Genomic DNA, 21,464 nt, shown 5'->3' with positions numbered 1-21,464 from the left:
TTGATTTAGAAAGATTTATGAGCTTACAGACAGAGAAGGGTTACTTTGGCACCATTAGGGGAAGAAAATAGTCAAAGCCTAAAATTTACATTGGCAATCAGATGCATTAGATTGACAGAAATTAAGAATAAAGCTTGTTTTCTTCACTGAAGAATGAATGTTAAGGTTAAATGGGAAGTGGGTATTCAGCCCCCACAGTACAGATTTGTAGCTTTAAATGGGAACTAATGTGAAAGTTAATCTTAAGAGATTGCAATTACCTCAAACATGCTTTGGGTTTAACCATATAAACTTCACCTTTTTTTTTTTTAAATCCAATACATGAGAAAACTCAAAAACATCCCCTTAACACCTACAAACCTTCAGCATATCACTGTCATAGGTATAGTCTATAGCTGGAGATATACGCTGTGAAAATATTTGACTCATCATAGTGCGGTATGCCTTTCCATCCACATTTGCTAAGGTATGGTGGAGTACTTCATGAAGCTCAGACTCTTCCATTTGTGGTGGTGGTAGATGTTCACTTTTTAACAGCTCCACAGCTGTTGGTCGTGCTGCAGGATCATGGTTCAAGAGCCATGTAATAACTGATCTCTAGAAATTAAATCAAAATTTTATAGTTTCTTTTATGCTAGCAGTATTTACAAAAACCTTCTTAGACACATCACATATATGGAACTATACATGCATCAGACTATACAGGGAAAAAAAAAAAAAAAGCAGGGCCTGAATCTTTAAGCTGGGTAATTCTTTGCTTACTCTAAGTATCTTTTATTATGGTATTATCCAAATAAAAAAACTATTAAAGTTATTAGAAATTTGTTAGTCCATTTAGATCTCTAGGGGTGACAAAAATATGTAGTGCCTTTTGTCGTTCTATGTTATGCAAGCTCTGGCATTTTACTAACAAAGTTAAGAAAAAACACAGTCACATGCATAGGTTTGAGAGTTACAGACACTAAAAAAAAAAGAGAATCTTCCCAGCATATTTTGGTAAACTGTACAAAATGGAAATATTTTTATGGTACTAGTGACAGACAGATTGCTGTTCCACTAGCAAAACAGACAAAAAGTTAATTCTAATGGTTAATGAAAGAGTCCTTGCACAAGGAAGAATTTTTCTTAGATGGTTCAGAGAAAATTACACTGCAACTTATCACTTCATTCCTCTGCCATGGAGGCATGAACTAAATACAATGAGACAAAAAGAAAAAATAAAGAGAAACTCTATTCAAATCCACTGAGTTCTTGTCATTCGAAGTTTCCCAAAAAGCTCTTAGTAGCAATTTTCAAATTAAGAGTGTCAATTTAAGCTGTATATCTCTTCCTGTTCTGTGGCATGGATCTCTTTGTAAAGTTTAAATTAAGGGTTAAAAAAACATAGCTGCAATTTTTTTATGCCTAAAAAGTAAAAATTGTCCATGACACCTTAAAAGATACATATATATGGGTGAACTATGCATTTCTTTATGACTGCACTCAGGGAATTTTGTGGATAAGCATATTTCCACGTCGACTTTACAAATTCTTTTTTTTTTCCTTTTTTTTTTTTTCTCCTCACTTTGTTCTAATAACAGGTAATAACAGCTTGGCAGAAATTACTAATTTAGACTTAAGTGGGAAAAATAATAATTAATTCATCTTGACAGGAAATACCTACTAGTTAAAATGCCTTCAAAATTACCTGCTTTGCATGCTTGACTTCATCAAAGTCTTGAGGAAATACAATATTGGGCTATAAAAAAAAAAAAAACACATTTTAATTTGAACAGTCAGTCCAGCTTATGCAAGCTGGTCTTATTTTTAAAATATGGAAATATTTTTAATCAGAAAGACCAAGCATTTTTATTGCCAATGAGGGAAAAACAAACAAACAAACAAATACATGGCATATTTAGATTGAAGAGCTAACAGAAAGAAGAATGTTACTGAAATGCCTGAAATACTGAATACTGACTGATGTTAATAACGAAGAAATCTACATTACATTAAGAGAATGTCACTAACAGCTCCAACTTTATCCTTTCCTTTGTATTACATATTTTAACTTTTTTTTTTCTTTAAAAAAAAAAAAAAAGCACTCCTCATGGAAACATTTTTGCTATGTTTTGCATCCTTTTCCTTCTCTTAAACTACCTGATGCACAGAATTCAATCTTTTATACCTGTACACTTACCAGTCTTAGCTGACTAAGAACAAAGATCCTTTCTGATGCAGTACTCATGGGGTGGTAAGACATTTCAAAGAATATTATACCCAGACTGAATAGGTCCACTTTCTGTGGAAGACAAAATGGAAATCTAAATGCAGTACCTGTGAATTTTCTGCCAAAGATGACAGCAGAGAAAAATAATATTTTGTTTAAATTTCACATTAGAGAGCATAAGAGAGGTGTGGGTTGGCTTTTGTTGTTGTTTAATTTTTGTTAAATGATGCAATCGATTAAGATTTGGTAGACTTCAGTATCTTTTATCTTCGCAGCACTGCAATGACATAAAGGGCTCTGTTTCACTTTGAAATCATTCTTGTTTTGAAATTCAGCTAATTTTTGTATATAAACAGAATCCTCCGTAAAGAAAAAAAAAAGTACTACCACCCCCCAAAATCACAATCTAGGAATCCAGGAGAGCAATATATACTTCAGATGATGACATTTTACTTTAGCTAAAGATTGTAAGATTTCTAACCCATTTGCTTATAAAGATCCACCTTTCAACTTCCGGTAGTTTGCATGTAAACACAGTTACAGCACAGCCCAAATAACTGTCTTGCCTTGCCTATATCCTTCCACCTTGGTCCCACAAGAGTATTTCTCATTCCCTTGATTATCTCAGAAGTCCCACCACATCCTTTTCCATCTCAAATTCACCTTTGTTGAGCATGAGTGATGTGCATTGTACCTAGTACCTCAGATTCCATGCTGCCTTTTTATTAAGTCTACTTAATCATACCTGATTATATGTAGACTTAGTGTTTCCTTGGACCTCTGGACTGACATACAGTGCAGTACCAACCATTCCTGTCAAACTACCTACACATCAAAAGATAAAAGCATTAGTTTCAAGACAGCAGGAAAGAAACGCAGCATCAAAGTCAGGAAATTTCACTCATCTTTTGTCTGTTTCTTTCAGGGTGGAATGCAGTCCTTCACAATAGATAACCAGTCAAGAACAGTTTGCAAAACAGTTCTTACCTCCATATGTCAAGTATACGTGTCTGTCTATACTATCTACATCCTACCTACTGCTTTACAGAACTGTAATAGGTCAGCACATGATACAACTAAATCTCACAATACACTCACTCATCTTAAGATACACATATACTAACATTTTCTCAAAACAAAAAATTCAGCCTAATACGTAACAAAACCAACAGCAACAAAACCAAACAAAACTCCCTCAAGTCTTGAAATTGTCCTACACAGTTAAGAGAACATAAGTACAGATAGAACAGATATACAGGATCTCTACATACCCCACCATAATGAAAGCACCAGTCTGTGGCAGAAGGCTAACAGTGGAAACAAGTTCAATCAGATAATTGGCAAAACTGCTAGGATTATATGTAACATATCCACCCAGAAGTCGGATTTTTTTTCCAAAACAAACAAACAAAACACACACACACAAAGTCATTTTCAAACAATGACTGTAAGTTCTAACAGTGTACACAATATTGCAGAAAACAGAACTTTGCTTAAAATCATTTGAAGCAAGCTATTATGTACACTAACCTGATGGGTCAGACTTAGCAAAACTATCCGAGTGATTTTCTTCTTGTTTAGAGATTGCCTGAAATCAGGAAAACAGATATATTGTACATGGCACTTGAAATGCTTCTGTTGGCTTTTCTTGCTGCTTTGGTTTGCAGTACACAATTTAATTCTAGACTCTTAGAAATAAAAATATTTATGGCATTCACAATAAAGTCTGATGAGCATTATTTTCTATTTTCATGTATATTCAATGTATATTCATGTAACATTACATGTAATATGTAATATATTAATGTAATATTACATGGAATCATGTAATAATCATGTGATATTACAACACAAAATGAAAGTTGCTTCATTCACTTTCAGCTGTACTCACTGTATTTGCTGGATGATCTGTAGCTAAACCAAAATCACCAATTTTCACATGATCATCGGAATCTAAAAAAATGTTCACAGGTTTCAAGTCTCTGTGGATCATTCCCTGTTATAGCAGGAGAACAACAAAAAAAGACCAACAGCATATGAAACAAGAAACACAATGCAAAATGTAAGTCTTTATAGTAGACTGAAAAACAGTATTACATAATTTAATTATTCTATATAGAGTGGAAAATTTAGTGCATTAAGTCACTGATGATTAATATTGAAGTAAGACTGTAGTCACTAGGCCAGAAGATAGAAACAATCTTTAGTGCTAATAGATACCTAATGCAATGCTTTTAAAGGTAGGGTTTTTTTTTTTTATGACAAAAGGAAAGATTTGAAGTGAATCATTACAAAATTCAAATTTATGATAATACATTCTAAAGCCCTAGAACTGAATAATAATAGGAAGAATAAGAAACAAAACTTGCTAATAAACACAATTATACAGAATCAAATGCTCAAAATTGAATAGAGTAGAGTTGAATGTATCATAACATATATATTATGGACAGGTCATAACTGTCATACTTACTAACCTTTTCATGGATGTAAGCTAACCCATCTAAAATTTCTCGGAAAAGCCTCCAAAGCCGACTGGTGTCTTCATATAATCCTTGGTCAATGGTATCCCTTAATGTGCTCTTTTCACAATACTCCATCTTCAGTTGTGCATATGTAGGGGAGAGAGGGAGAAAAGAGCAGTTTTGTTAAAAAGAAAAAAAAAAAAAACACAAAAAACAAATCATAAACTTGCGTACGTGAGCATGTTAATGCCTGGTTCTGTAAAACACGTTTCAGAAGCAGGTATTACCAAAATATTCAGCTGTTTGGAATTTTCTGGAGAGATGTATTTTAGCTAGAAAATATGAACTCACTTATGGGTCCTATCCCATTTTCAGGGACAATGGTACTAGCTTGTTTAGTAGTCCATTCTCAAACATAAATGTTATAAACAAGATGAAAGCAGTCTAGGCATAATCCATGTTTAAAACCAAACTTCCAAGTATCTTTGCCTTTATTTTACTTGGATTCTTAACTGATTATATTATGCGTATGCACAGCATGTGCAAACAATCATATAAAAATTTAATTCCATCTAGTTGTGCCCCCCTTCCAGACCAGGGCCACAGGCAGACTAACCTGAATGTACAGGTAATGCACTGTCTGAATGACTGGTATCCTGTCTTCTTCTTCGTGGCTACTCTTTTCGTTGCCTTCTTCATCCTGTGTCACAGTAAAAATAACGGAAGAAATAGCTACAGGAAGCTGTCCAGAGTTTTTTTTATGCATACTACTATTCTTTAGTGGGTAGAACACATTCATGAAAACTCATCTTCTATGACTGGGTTTTAACATTAGCAAAATAATATATTGACATTTTTATAACACTGCTGCTTCTAAATGCACTAGAAAAACAGGTATGACCCAACTCTCACTTTCAAAAGTGAGAACGAATAACATTTTTGTCATAATTAGACACTGGAAAAAAAGTCTTCCAGAAGGTCTGGATAAAATCTAAATTTCAAAATGTGTGATGTTTAAAACAAACAAAAAACACCACCTTTGAAACTGCAATATACAAAGCGTATCTAGTAAAATGAATAAAGAAAAAAACCACAATAACTTTGATATATTATATAAATCCTCTCTATCCTTCCATGATAGTAAGTGTACTGTCATCTTATTAAATATAGGTTGAAAGCTTTGTCATGCCAATGTACATTTCAACAGAAAGAAGAAGGAGATAAGCATCCATGGTAGCATTTTACAAATCATCAGGATTGGCAATGACAGATTCTACATGCTGTAGAAAGTTCTACGTATTAGCTTTCTAGTGGTATAGTGCTCTGACTTTTCACTAAAAGTGTTGTGATTCAAAATCTTAAGAACAACTAAAACCTCACATACATTATGCTGACCTCTCATCTCTCTTTGACTGCTACAAACACGTCACCACTTTGAGAAAATGGCTAGTATGAGCAAATACACTGCTTTACATCCCCTAAAAAGAGAACAGAATTTCAACTTTCGTATGATGTAAGGCAATCCAGATGGTGAATTGATAAATCATGCACATACATGTCTTAAATTTGCACTAACTAGGCTCATGACTACGAAATGTGACTCACATTTAGCTCAACGACACTGTGAGAAACAGAATCCAGATTAGTTGCATCAGGTATATTTTTATGTAGCTCCTGATGGCACATTTGCTGTCATGAACATAACCCTGTATGAGCCTGTGTTTACACAGAACATGAAACAAAACCTACCAACCAACCTGTTTGCTTGACAAAGAATATTTTATGATCTTAGCATTTTCACTAGCTTTATCTTTATACTTACTGGATGACCTTTACTATTTTCATCCTCGTTATCAAAAATTATTTCACTTTCGGAGTCTGTGGTTGGCCTATTTTAAAAAAAAAAAAAAAAAGTTTTGGTATTCCTAAAGTAAACATTACCAAAATATTTATTATGAAACCTGAAGCGTATATTTGCTGAAAAAAAATAATTTCCTTCTTTTAAGTTTCTCTTGAAGGACCTATATGCCTTAAACAAACAGATGGAAACAAAAGTATCCTGCTTGCAAAGCTAAACTTCCTTCAACAGCTCAGTCTCTTAAAATGGAGGCATATATTTACATCAGTAAAATTTCATTTCTGCCTTCAGTAAGAAAAACTGAGGTAAGTTCATTTACGATCCAATGCTTAAACAACAACAACAAAAACACAAGTGAAAGAACCACCCCCACACAGCGATAGGTATTGAATATGTTAATAAAATCAAAAGAAGAAAGAATGAGTAAGGTATTTTTCAGGATTTTTAATCTCTCTGATGTTGTTTATTAAAAACATATGTCTTAAGGTTGGAAGACAGTCTAACATAAAAGTAAACAGCCATGCATTCTGAAACAGATGCTAAGAAACTTCTAAAAGCTAAGCCAGCGTCTTCCTCTTATACTGACAGTTTTTAACTACAAATTTTCCTCTCCATGGCTATCCAACTGCTGGCAAATACAGTAATTTATTACCAGAGGACAGAACGAAAATGCAGTGAATTGCCACTGACACAAATGAGAATGCTAAAAGACACAAGCCTGGAATACTCAGCCATGCTAGTGTTCCCTACAGAGCCAATAATGAAGACATCTTACAAAAACGAATGTGAGAACACCCCATCGCCATCGTCATCGTCATCATCACTGGACTCCTGATCAGCTCCGCTGAACTTGTTGCTGGAGGATCTTTCACATGAAGTACTCCACTCAACTGAACTTGTCAGAACTGGGGGAGGAGCATTGGCTTCCACATCACTTGACTCCTCAGTGTAAGGATGAGATCTGCTTTGGTGGGCACTCTCTTCTCTTCAGCTGTTTCAGATGATGGAGCAATGGGAGCAGGACTTTCATGTTTTTCTATCCAAGCATTGTAATACCTCACAATATTTTCATGGTTCAAGCGGGAAAGTAACGTTACTTCCCCCTTAATCCTCCGAAACTGCTTGCTGGCAGTGTTTATGCGGATACGTTTAACAGCATAATAGCAACCATCAAGCTTATTTCGCACCTGCAAAATTCGAACAAATCTGAAGTCAAATGCTTATAAACGCTCTACCAGATAGAGTCAGAAGTAGAATAATTTCATGGAAGTGGGAAGTTTTCCCTCCTTCACCTGGGAAATGACTGCAATTCAAATGCAAACTTCCCCATACTGATGGACCTCTCCCTACGATCCCAGTAATCTCTAACAAAACTTATCAGCCTACTCAATTCTAGATAAAAAAAAAACACAATACAGGTACAGCACAGTAGAAAATCATCAACAAAACCAAGTAAATATTGAGTACATTGTTTTGCTTCAGAGAAAACAAACGCATTCCAAAAAGGATTCAATAGTGAGAAATAATTTTTATACCGTACCTTGATGACTGCTCCGAAAGCTCCTTTGCCAAGTAATTTTAGCTCTTCAAACTCATTGTAATAGCGTGAAAATTGTCTCTGTGTTTCTGTGAAGAACGAAGCGCTGGATATCTGACCGCTGGGTACAACTGTTTCGATGCAATCTACACCTGCTGAATCTGTAATGAGGACATCATGGTTACCAGCACTGGTACAGGGGTACGGTGATAAGGCACTAGGCACTGTCAGACAAGCACTAGGAAGAAGATAAATCCTAAATAAACAAGTACAACTAAAACCTAAGATACGGAAGTGCTCTGCTGAGTAGAGTTAAGCTTTGGTATAAGAATAAACCTTAATACAGTGTTTCATTACCAACATTAATTATACTGGACAAAGTAAGTAATTTGAACAGAATACAATGAAGGAAGACATCTCACTGAAACAGAATCTTCTGGGAAGAAAATAAAATCTGACATTTATATGATGCAGAAGGCGGAGGAATTTCCAGACTTAATTAAAGCATCAGCTTTCTCTACCGATGAGAAAACAACAGTCAGACCACCCCAGCTAGTCATGGACCTATAAGCTGGTGTGATCTTTAACTTCTAGATTAGTTATTGCAAAGCACTTGCACAAACACGATTTTGATGCTCTAGTACAGCCCAATTTTTCTGTTACTGCAGGCACGTGGTCCAGTTACTATTTAACAGAATACAGAAAGAACTGAGTTTCTCACCATCTAGATTTTCTTCTGCTACAGGTGTTTTCATTTGTGGAATGTTTATGAAACTATGTTGTAACAGCTGCTGAGGGGTCCATCTTTCCTTATCTTCCAAGCAAACACATCTGTTAGCAACCAAAAAAGAGAACTGTTCAAAGAACTATCCTAGATCAGACGTAAACGTTCAAACAGATTTCTGTTAAGGAATGATCACCTTTATCAATTCTGATGGAATCAGAGGGGAAGAGAGACTAATGACTTATCCACACAAAGCTGGTGGCAGAACAGAGCAGAAGAGAGCACCAGATCTGTTCTCCTGAATCCCAGATTAGCAGCCTGAGCCTGGAGCAAGAAAACGCCTCTTCTCTAAAAAACTACGACTAGTGACACAGGGGGATTTAGCTGATCTTTTGAAAAACCGTTTGAGCCTTAAAAATAAAAAAAAAAAAATATATAAAAGAGAAGAAGATACAGGAATGCAGCAAACACGTACTTTTCCAGAAAGTCTTGGAAGTCAGCAGGTAAATTGCTAGGAACAGCAACTGGATATTCCTTCGTTACTTGGCCCTGGCTGAGTGAAAGCAGAAGCAAGCCCAGACTCCACACATCTCCTTTTTTTCCAGGTTTGCTGGGAAGAGCATCCTCACTAAAATGAACTTTGGTCTGCTCAAAAACATCTGCTTTGCAGATATCAGCTAAGCGCTTGGAAATGCTGTAGTCTGTCACCTTGATGTTTCCTTCAGCATCTACCAGGATACTGGAAGCACAAAGAACTTTGTGCACTACTGAATTACTGTGCAAGTAGTCCAGAGCTGACAAAATCTGGGTCACATAATGGCGCAACTGCTCAATTGGAACCGGAGTCTCTTTGTGCAAGTAGGTAGAAAGGCTGTAACCACTTATGTGCTCCACTAAAATGTCCACCACAATTGAATCATCCCGTTCTTTAAGGTTCATACATATATAATGCACTATGTTTGGGTGACTTAGCTTTGTCAGTGAGCTGAACTCTGTCTCTGCACCCTGAAGCTGTTAGAGAAAAACAACATAACATGCATTGTGTCATATTTCATGAACACACAATTAATAAAATAGATAATAAAAAAAAATATATATAGTATATGACATCCTCATCCTTATGTGAAAAGAATGCATTGTAGACAAGGGGCAAGAACAACTCTGGTTTCTGCCAGGCACATTTGATTTCCTCTTTCTTCAGAAGTGTAATATTTTATTATTTTATTTATGCATACTTGCAAGTACACTTCCGTGTAGTTGTATTACTTTAAATGTACTCCTGAATACCCCAAAATGTTAATTTTCCTCTGAAGTGGAAAACTATGAACTTTTCAGGCTCATCACCACCCTCCCAAGCTTAACATAAATTAGCAGTTTTATCAAAAGTGTTGAACACCCCCTAAACTTTATCAAGCCAAGTGCAACCTATGGGCATTACCTGCTTCTTACACTTCTCAATCTTTTCTCTTTCATGCGTTGTAAGAAATTTTCCCATCTTTTTTTGCCACTGTAGAACCCACTCATAAACTAAAACAAAGTCTCCACTGTGAATTTCCAATGCATTGTAGACTGATTTACCAAGCTGTTCATCCTTGCCTACATGTGAAGGGAGAGAAGAGGAAGACAGTTTCTCTTTTTTCCTAAAGGCTTGAGCTCCTGCAAATGCTAAAGAAACATTGCTTTCTACAATTCCTGAAATGTAGAACTACTTACAACTAAACAAAATCTGTACCTACATGTGGTCTGAAAAATATCAGCTCTGACAAATGTGAATTCTATGTAGATAAAATAAACTAACACTAGTCAAACGAAAATTACAGCATATTGGCAGAAATTGCTTCACATTCTAAGCATTTCAGGTTTCAGTAACTGAATACTCTTCACGCTGAACAAATGCCAAACTCTATGGACATAACTGTTCATCATCAAACTGCAATATAATAAAATTATTTTTGCACCAGAGACTTTTAGATTGCTTATCCTGCCACTGAGGAAGCGCTATGTTGAAAAAGAACAACAAAAACATTTTGTGGTCCATTTACATGGCACTCCATGGAGGCCTTTCATCTCCAAATGTCTCCTACTCTTGCATATATTTAGTTGTCGCTAAAACTGCTGCTTTCATCCCATTGCTATCAGCAGCAATGGTGGGAGAAAAAGCCAGTATCCCTAACCCTGCTCTTACCACTGGTTTCACATTTCCGAAAGTTAAATGATTTCTTGCTTGGTGGCAATGTGTATTTGACAAGCTAGCTATTTATTTAAATTTTAAAAAAAAATCTGTTTGGGGAGTTATTTTAGTTATGAAGAGAATATAAAACGTTGAGCAGGTGTTTTTTTGGTATTGCTATTCAGTTACGTAATTGTTTCAGAAGAAGCAGATATTTACTTAAAATAATCTTAAGAAAATATGGAATATTTATCACAAAGAAATTTTACTTATTACTCCCTCCCAATCCTGGCTGTGACATTTCATATTCCACAACAATATTCTCTCTCCCTTGCTACTCTGTACCTGGTAACATTGTTCAAGTTCTCTGCCCCCCCCAAAAAACAACAGCTCCCAAAACAGCATTTCAAACTGCAAATATTATTTTGCTTACCTAAACATTTTCCTTTATGGACAGTAAGTTGCCCAGCGCTTGTGCTGAAGTTCAACACCTCGTAATTGCTGGTGGACTCTTCATTATTACCAACAGAAAATTGGCGTTCTCGTCTGCAATGTGGACAGAATATGTTTCTCTGTCTCAAAAAAATATTGTCGCAGTCCCTAGTTCCTAAAGATATCATTTCTGCGACGGGATTAGTTTTCAGACACTTTTGTATCCAAGCATAACATTCATCAAAGATACTGAGTTAGTGTAAACATAAACATCTGATAGAAATTCAGCATTTTGCAAACAACATTTTGCACTGGGTGTCTAAAATCAAAGCCAGGAATTGAATCAGCAAGGAGTTCAATCCAAACCTTAAAACTTCTGCAGCTGAGGATGACATCTTCAGTTTGGAAAACATAATAGTAATAACAACAACAACCACCACAACAAACATATTACTGCTCTGAAAAATACCTAAGTATATCTTGATTTGTATTATCTTTCAAAACATAACAAAAAGCAAATATATGCAGATTTTTAAAGATCATTCCAGCTTTAGCTTAATTATTTTTCCCAACTTAAAATGGGTTTGCCATTTGCTTTTACTCCTCTAAATTAATCCTGCAAGAAGGAGAAAGTTTTGAAAAAAAAACAGACAAACAAAAAAAAAACACACAAAATGCCAAAACAACAACAAAAACCAATGAAATGGTATATTCCAAACCTTCTCACATGCATGTATGGAGCTGCATTTAAGATCAGAAAGAACTCAAGACCACTATCTCAAACCAACCTCTACTTCATCTTAGTACAATCTACTTCAAAATAGAAGTATCACCGTTACACGGTGTTTCCTCCAAATAAATGCAATTATGTATAGAGATCACAGGAGTATATGAAGGGTCATGTAGAAATTCCTTCAACATACCGAATTTAAGAAAAAAGAAAGTACATACATCGGAGATGTCACTTCACTAGAGCTGTATAAAGAACAATATACGAAGAAAGCATCTGGCCTTCTGAACTCAAATATATTTTATAAATGAAATTAAAAACATTTAAAATAATCTTCTGAAAGTTTAAGTCCCAGTAGCCAAAATTTCAGGCTTCATGAACATACAAACCAAGGGCACCGCTGTCCTTGTAAAGACAGACCTCAGAAAACTAAATGGGCTTAGCTTTTGCTTAACTCTACAAATACAGTACCAGGGCACTTCTAGATCATTTTTGATTATTTTTATCATTGTTAGAATAAGTAACTCTGCCTTTTTGTATTTTTGTTAAGAACACAAAATGCAAAGAAGACATAATGTAAAAACAGTTGTGTAGTCAGTATTAGTCCACTGTACGTGTTCATCGTTAAAGCATAGTAACAGAAACTTTTGAAACGTCTTGTTCCACAAACACAGACAGCATCTCATTTGATTATACTAAGATTAGCAATGAGATAGGAAAGTGGATTTCTGGATTATCAAATACTATACAGAAACAACTGTCAAATAAAAACTGCGACTAAAAAATCCACATGCAAAGTGACATACATACTTCGAACGTCCAGCTGAATTTGGGCGGTGTTTGTTATTCACTCCATGTTCCAAACAGTTCCCATTCAAACTGGAAGCAACTCTGTACCCTGCAGTATCTCTCCTGTGAGAATTTTCTTGACTTGTCTGAGCAGCTATTTCCAGACGTTCCTATAAATCAGGAAAAATACTGGATAAGTACAGAAACTATCCTCAAAATATGTGGGTATACTTGACTATTATTCTATAAAGTAATCTAGATCACAGAAGAAAATAGGTTTCCACAATAAATGTACAGGTGAAGCTGAGGAAGAAGTGCTGAGATTCAGACAGCACACTTCAGCACTGTCTATGGGCAGGAACGTAAGGATGCTTTGCAATGAAACTGTTGACACATTACCATACTATTCTATGTCTGTTTAAAAATATTCATCTCAGAACACTAAAAAGATGCCAATAAATTATTTTCCCCTACAGTTAGTTTTATTTCAGAAATAAATTCCACGAAATCAAGAACAGAAGATGCTATTTTAACCTAGATCTAATAAAAGCACTGGATGAGAGAAGATATCAAGAACAGCTGAATCACGTTATTCTTTCAAATTTCTGTGTGCTACAGAGTTCGCAAAACGGTAGTGCAATGTTTTTGGGACACCTGCTTAGAAAGAATACCTGTTTGGCAATCTCCTTCTTTTTTCTTTCTTCTCTTTTCTCTTCCTCCCGTCTCTGAATCTCATTAAGGATTTCACGTTGCTGAAATGAATTTCAGTGCTGTTAAACATGCAACAAACACTACGTACAATGCAACTGCTAATCTTACCCTGTCAAAAACAATGTTAAAGTATTTGTAGATCTCAGAAGAATAAAATTAAATTATATTAATAAAAAAAATCAACTGTTAAGACAAAATACCATCAATTGTATGATGAAGGTGAATGAAATTCAGACAAAAGAAAATAACTTCTACTGACAGATCCAACAACAAAGTTTCATACACAGAAAAGATATTGAGAAATAAGACAAAAAGTTATTTTTTAGATTAATAGCTATTATGTCCGTATTGCCACAGTGTGGAGATTTCACACCACAATTCTCTCTGTGACCCAGATGAATGTCCTCACTTCTAGTGCAGGATAAATGTCTCTTTAGATTAAATTTATTGCTCTCTAGAGAAGTTTGTCATAGTGAATATATCAGTCAATCTATGGTGAAGGAAGGTAGGATTATCTCTGTGTCTGGATAATACTTCCTAGATTAAGATGGAACACACTGAGTGTATTTACTCACACTTTTGTATAAGGTCCTCTTTATAAATGGTTTCCATAGGATCAGTTATCAACATTCAAGTTTGCTTCAGTATTGCAAACATTCAGTAGTGCAAACATTCAAGTTTGCACAAGTATTTCTCAGGGTTAAAAATTCATCAGTAAAATGTTACAACAACAAGAGCAGATAGTTCATATAGTACCTATTGGTCAGAGCTGTCAGTGTCAGTTGATAAGCTATAATTCCTTAAAACCTATGGCTATGCAGGATGACTTACAAAATCATGACTGTGTGGAGGGTGGTTTTACTCAGGTGGGCAGCCGAGCTCCACCACAACTGCTCTCTCACTCCCCCTCCTCAAAGGGAAAGGGGGAGAAAAAACGATAAAAAGGGCTCAAGGGTTGAGATAAGGACAGGAAGATCACTCAACAATTATTGTCATGGGCAACACAGACTCAGTGTAGGGAGATTAGAGAAATTTACTGCTTAATCCTCACAAGCTAGAGAAGTGAGAAACAAAGAAAACAAACTAAAAACACCTTCCCCCTATCCACCCCATTCCACCTCCTTCCCTTGAGCAGCGCAGGAGACCAGGGAATGGGGGCTGAGGTCAGTCCCTAACTCTGTCTCTGCTGCTCCTTCATGGTCCCTCTCTGCCCCTGCGCCAAGTGCGGTCCCTCCCACTGGATGCCGTCCTTCCCGAACTGAGCCTGCATGGGCTTCCCACACGCAGCAGCTCTTCAAGGACTGCTCCCACAAGGGTCCATTCGTCAGAAGCAAACTGCTCCAACGTGGGTCCCCCATGGGCAGCAGCTCCTGCCAGTCACCTGCTCCTGCGTGGGCTCCTCTCCATGGCCTGCAGCTCCAGCCCGGGGCCTGCTCCTGTGGGTGTCCTCCACAGGCCGCAGCCTCCTTCGGGGCAGGTCCACCTGCTCCACCGGTGGCTCCTCCACGGGCTGCAGCGTGGAACCCAGCTCCACTGTGGTACACCATGGGCTGCCGGGAACTTCTGCTCCGGCGCCTGGAGCACCTCCTCCCCCTCCTTCTTCACTGACCTCGGTGTCTGCAAGGCTGTTTCTCACTCCTCAATCTCCCAGCTGCTGTTGCGCAGCAGTTGTTTTTTTCCCTTTCTTAAATCTGCTCTCACAGAGGAGCAAACAACATTACTTATTGGCTCCGGTCTGGGCAGCAGCGGGCCACTTTGGGGCTGGCCCTTATCTAACACAGGGCAGCTTCTGGATTCTTCTCACAGAAGCCACCCCTGCAGCCCCCCGCTAGCAAAACCTTGCCACATAAATCTACTGCAGATTGTTATAATAACGTAAACAATACAGGGTTATTCATACTTTAATTTCTCTTACCTCCTGCTCCTCTCTTCTTTTAACTTCTTGTGCCCTACGCAATTCCTCCTGAGCCAGCCTTTCTTGTTCTTTTTGATGATTTTTTAGCATTTCTTCATGAAAAGACTTGGAAGGTGGTTTATTATACTCACTGAGAAATGATTGTATGTGGCCTGCAAGTTCAAATATCATCACCTGAAAGAAAATAAATGTGAACGACATGCAGAGCTCAAACTAGTTGAAAGAACAAATTCAAAGAACATCGTAAAATGATACCCCACTCAGAAAAGCAATACAGCAACAGCAGTGTGTGACTGTTCATTTTGTTACTTACCAGATTAATTTACTGTATTTCAGTACTTTTTGTCAAAGCTATTTATTAATGAACTGTAACATGAAAAATCCCTGACCACAGGAGCACAGACGGTGAAAATTACTGAAAAACAGATTTAAGCACTTTCCCCCTTCCCTCCCCGCAAAATCCCTTTTCTTATCTCCTTCTTTTAGGCATATTTTCCTATTCACAAAGATACATGCTTAAGACATATCAACTACAACAGAATAAATCCTTTAAAATTGTCTATCACTGTAGATACTACTCCTACAAAATAGTTGCTTTTTTCATTCATAACAAGAAATCCAATCCTTTCTCTGCAATCTAGCCTCACAGTTAGAACTGTAAAGCGACATAAGGCATTTCACATTTCTAAAACTACAACTACTAAAATAAGAAGTGCACTGAAACCTTAGCTAAATTCTGCTGCACAGCTTGCCGGGATGAAATCAATTTTCAGTTACTGTTTACTCAAACTAGGTATACACTGATGGCCTATTGACCTGTCAGGACTTAAGCTTTCATCAGTCTAGCAGCATTTCTCTATTAATTTAAGCAGCCGTATGACTGACGTGCAAACTAGATTATCTTTCCCAGGTTACTATTCAAAATGCAAAGCAGACATGCATGTGCAAACGTATAAAAAAAGAAAAAAATCCCAATAACTAAAAAAAAAAATCCATTTGTTGTTCAGTTTGACAGGTAACTGAAGCATTTTCATTTTTTCAATATTGCTGAATACAGTTTTAATAAAGCATATCTGCCAAGGCAGAGAGAATAGTTGACTCCCTTTCCCTGCAGAGAAAATAATGCAAGACTACATTGTGTATCGCATTCGTCAAAAATGTGTACTGTATATGTAACTCACAACTGTATCTGCATGTTTCTGGATCAAGCAAGATCCTCCTTCTGGATAGTTATTAGAAAAACCTGTAACATTTTTGTAACTTCTTTCAATTAGATCAGAAATCAAAATGGGATTTAAAGCCCTACAAGCCAATAGGCTCTCCAAGGGTCAGTTGTGAGCAGACTGAGAATATATGTCATGGTTTTGTGGTTACTTTGAAAGTTTGAACCTTGTTTCTAGTATTTGCTATAATTGTCCACAGCGCAGTCATTATAAAAAAAAAAAAAAAAAAAAATCTTGGCCATTAAATATAATGAACAAAACAGTATCTGGCTAGAAGTATCAGTCTTTTGAAAATATCTGTATTAAAGTTGGCCAAAAAAAAAAAGTAGCAGTGTAGTATAGAAATGGAAAAAGGCATTGATGTGGCAACACTAAAAGAGAAGCAATCCCTGCCAAACTTGTTTAGTTGACAGGCTTAGGAAATTGAAAGCAGAATATTATTGCAGCATATAGTAACTTCCACAGCTGTGTATCTTTCATGTTCAAAAAGGCAAATAGAGCAAATCAAATGTGCTCACCTGTAACATTTCCACATAGAGATACGAAATATGCCATAAACCCTGCTTTCACAAAGAATTTGATGTTTGCTACTAACTTTTTGAATCATTTCAGTTCTCAGCAACAATGTAAAAAGGTATCCTTAATACCAAACACACCTGGGGAACTATAAAATCCTTTAAAAATAAATACAACTTCTATGCTTCATGTATTTCTCCACCTTTCTCTTTTTACCATATTCAAGGGAGAAGTCAAGTATCAATATTCCTAGCCACAGTAGGAAAAAAGGCACAATGGCATGGAGTGACTGTGCTACAGCCCCAGAAGAAGTCAACTGTTGAGCTGGTATTATAATCACGGTCTCTCACCCTCCAGTTCAGCATTGGATGAACCAGATCATACTGAAAAACTCCCTGTGTGGTCAGTTTGTTTTAAAAGCTATAGCCACTTATAGTACTCAGATTAATTTGAAAAGTGCACAAAGTTCTCAGTTTTAGAGTTAGTTACTGCCTTTCATACTGTGAAATAACTAGGAACAAACTGAGCCTTTAAATCTGCCTTTAAACAGGGATAAAGCTTGCATTTTTACATATACACTGTATTTTGGAAGTGTGCAAATTCTGAACTTTCATTAAACAGAAACATTTATAATAAAAAGAGTAAATCATACTTCCAATATGGATGTATTTCCCTATATTATACATTTTTTTGAACTATTTAGGACCAGAGCATATTTCTCAAGTGAAAAGTTCTTACCTCTCCGCAGCGCTGTTTTGCCAGTTCAGCTAGTCTGGATTTTAATTCATTTATCTTCTCATTTGACAAGCCTTTTGCATTTTTCAGTTCTATTTCAGGGACACTGGGGGATAGCAACAGAACATAAAGAATGGCCTTATTAAAAAGAAAAAAAAGTGTGAAAAGCTACCATGTAAGACAGAAGGCAGGTAAAAAATGGTCAGCGATGGAAAAGGAATGGAGTTTATTGTCACTTGGCAATTGGTCAGTGCTCAGTGAGGCAGTACATAAATACATGAATACATAAATAAGTACATAAATACATGAAGTACATAAAATACATGATATGAAGTCAGAGATCTGATTTAATACTCATTAATTTTTCTAGTTGCATATTACTTGTCAGCTACACACAACAGAAGAACTAGCAAGGAAACCCCTGCAGTTTCTTATGATTCAGCCAGTTCTTAACTAGTAACTTATGTAGCAGTTCTTTGCAAATATTACTAGCATAATATTTAGGTGTTTAAAATTTATTTATTACCACTATACAGGTGACAAAAACATAAAGAAGCGTTCAATAAGTAAGCAAAAGAAAAAAACACGTTTATAGGAACAAGTAAAGCATCTATAGCTATGCTAACTTAAACAAACAAACAAAAGAAAGTAGAGGGGCTCCTATGCCCCACACTACAGGGTATAACTGAGCTATCACTTGGCTGGGAACAGCACTTCCCTTGTACACCCCTCAGGCCACAGTACAAACGGATGATGTAAAGGCAGCTATGCTGTGGACACAATCAGTGACATATGGACTGAATGGAACTTTTTGGTCTGTGCCTGCACAGCAATTCTATACCTAAAAATTACTTGCTGACCCAAAGCACTAGGAGTGCTTATTATCTGCAATTCTTTTTACTTTCTCTGTAGAGATTTCAAGAGCAGAAAACAGGAATAGCAGGTACAAGTAGGACAACAGATTGTTTTAAAAATAAAGAGTCAGTCCCACTACCAGCAGAATAGGTCATGAGCTGAAAAAGTTTCAAAACAGCACTAAGATGCTAACAGGTACACCTGCACTTACTTATCTTCAAGTTACAGCTCAGGGCTGCAATCTTTTCCTGACAAATGTAGCCCTATCACTGTCCATTGCACAAGAGACCACATCCAATTCAGGCAAAAAATTTTATGGTCACCCCTCATACCACAGGCTGAACAAATACAGACATGCAGAAAGCAAAAATAAGCAACGAATAAAACCAGATGTTCTTTCAACATACATTTCAATATGGAAAAGAGATGAATGTTCACAGAAAAAAAAAAAGGTTATATTTTAACGTATACTCACGTATCAGGGTAGGTATGTGGACACTTGACCCACAGATCAACTTTGGCATATACTTCATTACCACCAGCCAATCCCTGAGGATGCAGAACTAAATTAATTTCAGGAGGTTGTCGTACCTAAAATGGAAAACAAAGCTTTGATTTACAAGTGTTGTTGTTGTTGTTGTTAATTGAAGCAGGAATCATTGCACACAACTCTCAAAACCTGTATCATGGCAGAATTCAGGTTAGACCATCCAAACCATGAAAATAATACACTAATGTGTTGATACAGCTCAGTGAAGGTGAGGTGGTTCTTTACCACAGCTTATCCAATATATTTTAGAACGTTTTCAGATAAGTGCAGTTACAGTTAATAGAAAGGTGAGTCAGACTGAGCAAAAAGGAGGCTTAATAATAAAATCTTCCTATTTTGCTTACTATAGGCTAGTAGTAGATTTGTGGAATATCACAAATTAATACATTCAACATATGAATGAAATTGTTTATTTTCTGTTTGTTTTAGCTCACTAACAAACACCAATCAGTATTTCCTGCTATGACAATAGTCTACAACATCACATCTTGCGTGGCCAAATAGATAGTAGATTTGTTGTATTTATAGTTTTATTTTTGGCATAAAACGTAATTTTAACTAGTATTGCCCTTCCTACCATTCTCTTAAAATTGTCTTTTTTTTTTGAAGTAGAACATTGCCATATAAACATTCTAAACTTTTTCTTTTCAATTAGATTTTTTTTTTTAAAGGGAACAGACCTCAGTAATGTTAGGAACAGGTATGGAAATAAGATGACACAGAAAAACAAATATGGGAACGAGTTAAAAGATGGTCGATATCCCCTCTACTTTGCCGTTGCATTTCCAGGGGGAAAAAGTACAGGTAAAGTCAAAAGGATGTCAGGTATGAATTTAATAGGGAGGGAGACCAGCAGCGCTGCTAAGAACTAGGGAAGTTACTGACATTTCTAGCATTAAATTCCAGCCCCTCTCCTCCCCTCCAAAAGTCACCAGGTTCTGCAAGAATTTTTGGTTCGGGTGTATGGCAGAAAAAACACTAGCAGCCATGATACTTTGTAGAAACCAAAGACAAAAGAGGACAGACAGACGATAGTAACAGTGAAGTTTCGGGGGACTGATGTAAATGACCAGTACCTCCGGGTACAGGAGAACAGTGCCACCAGATGCAGCTGGAAAAAAATTCTCAAGAAGACATTGCAGACATGAAAGAGAAATGGAAAAGAGTAATGAGTAGTAGACCTGGGCAATCAGTTGTAATTTAAAAAAATACTGTAGAAAAAATAAAGTGTAAGTATTAAGTTCTGATGGAAAACAGCCACAGTGAGAGTAAGCCACGGTATAGAGTGAATGTGCAGAGATCAGCAACACGTATGCCGACGAGATGAATGAGTTAAGCAGGTATGTAATTAGTCAGCTAAGGAATGATTTCGGAAGCATTAAAAAAAAACAAAAGCCAATTAATTAAAACCCGCTCTGTTCCTCTCCAGAACGGAGACCTGTTTCGCTAGGCTTCCCGTTCTGTCGAGAGGCAGGAGGACGAGAGGCCGCGGGGATCAAATAAACAGTAAATGAAATAAAGCCCAGCGAGGCGGGCGGATAAAGCACGCTGACCGAGCGCCGCCGCAGGCCCGCCGCCTCCCCGCACCGGGCCGCGGGGCCCCGCTCGCTACCTTCCAGGCCCGGCCCTGCCGCAGATCTTGGAAGTCCTGCCCGTAGATGGACTCCAGCGCCTGCAGCTCGTTCTCCTGCCGCAGCTGGTAGCTCTCCGGCGGCTCCGCGGCCGCCTCCGCCGGCAGCTGCTGCGCGGCGCTCGGCCGGGCCATGTCAGCTCCCCGGGCGGCGGCGGGCGGCCGCCATGGCGGGCGGCCCCGCGGCGCTGCCACCCTGCGAGCGGCGACGGCCCCGCGGCGGCGGCGGCGGCGGGAGGAGGAGCCCCGGCAGCACGGCCCCGCTCCCGGCCTGGTGGCGTGTCCGGGGGTGGGGGGGCGCTGGGGCTTCTCCTGTGACTTCCACCCGGAGGTGGAGTGTGAGCAGCGCAGGGTTTTTTCTGGCTGAACACCAAGCGAGGCCAGCCCCTGTCCTCGGGTGTCTGTGGTGGGACGC

The 21,464-nt window shown here is 37.5% G+C and overlaps 1 protein-coding gene across 1 annotated transcript in view; it reads right to left on the bottom strand.

The window, feature by feature from the left end:
• Window positions 1–21,298, bottom strand: part of EIF2AK4 (eukaryotic translation initiation factor 2 alpha kinase 4) — a 38,692-nt gene extending 17,394 nt beyond the window's left edge. Inside the window, 22 exon segments of the mRNA XM_048080654.2 lie at window positions 361–597; window positions 1,688–1,738; window positions 2,180–2,281; window positions 2,955–3,034; window positions 3,740–3,797; window positions 4,101–4,205; window positions 4,687–4,809; window positions 5,291–5,374; window positions 6,497–6,563; window positions 7,308–7,479; window positions 7,482–7,719; window positions 8,073–8,230; window positions 8,791–8,900; window positions 9,269–9,804; window positions 10,232–10,389; window positions 11,397–11,509; window positions 12,936–13,084; window positions 13,586–13,666; window positions 15,541–15,714; window positions 18,018–18,120; window positions 19,345–19,460; window positions 21,032–21,298. Coding sequence (XP_047936611.2) covers window positions 361–597; window positions 1,688–1,738; window positions 2,180–2,281; window positions 2,955–3,034; window positions 3,740–3,797; window positions 4,101–4,205; window positions 4,687–4,809; window positions 5,291–5,374; window positions 6,497–6,563; window positions 7,308–7,479; window positions 7,482–7,719; window positions 8,073–8,230; window positions 8,791–8,900; window positions 9,269–9,804; window positions 10,232–10,389; window positions 11,397–11,509; window positions 12,936–13,084; window positions 13,586–13,666; window positions 15,541–15,714; window positions 18,018–18,120; window positions 19,345–19,460; window positions 21,032–21,184 — 3,168 coding nt within the window. The 5' untranslated portion in view covers window positions 21,185–21,298.
• Between the last annotated feature and the right edge of the window lie 166 nt (window positions 21,299–21,464).

This window comes from Anser cygnoides, chromosome 5 (genome assembly GCF_040182565.1).
Source record: "Anser cygnoides isolate HZ-2024a breed goose chromosome 5, Taihu_goose_T2T_genome, whole genome shotgun sequence".
NCBI lineage: Eukaryota > Metazoa > Chordata > Aves > Anseriformes > Anatidae > Anser > Anser cygnoides.
The sequence above is the reverse complement of the archived record's forward strand: the minus strand, read 5'-3'. Positions and strand labels throughout refer to the sequence as shown.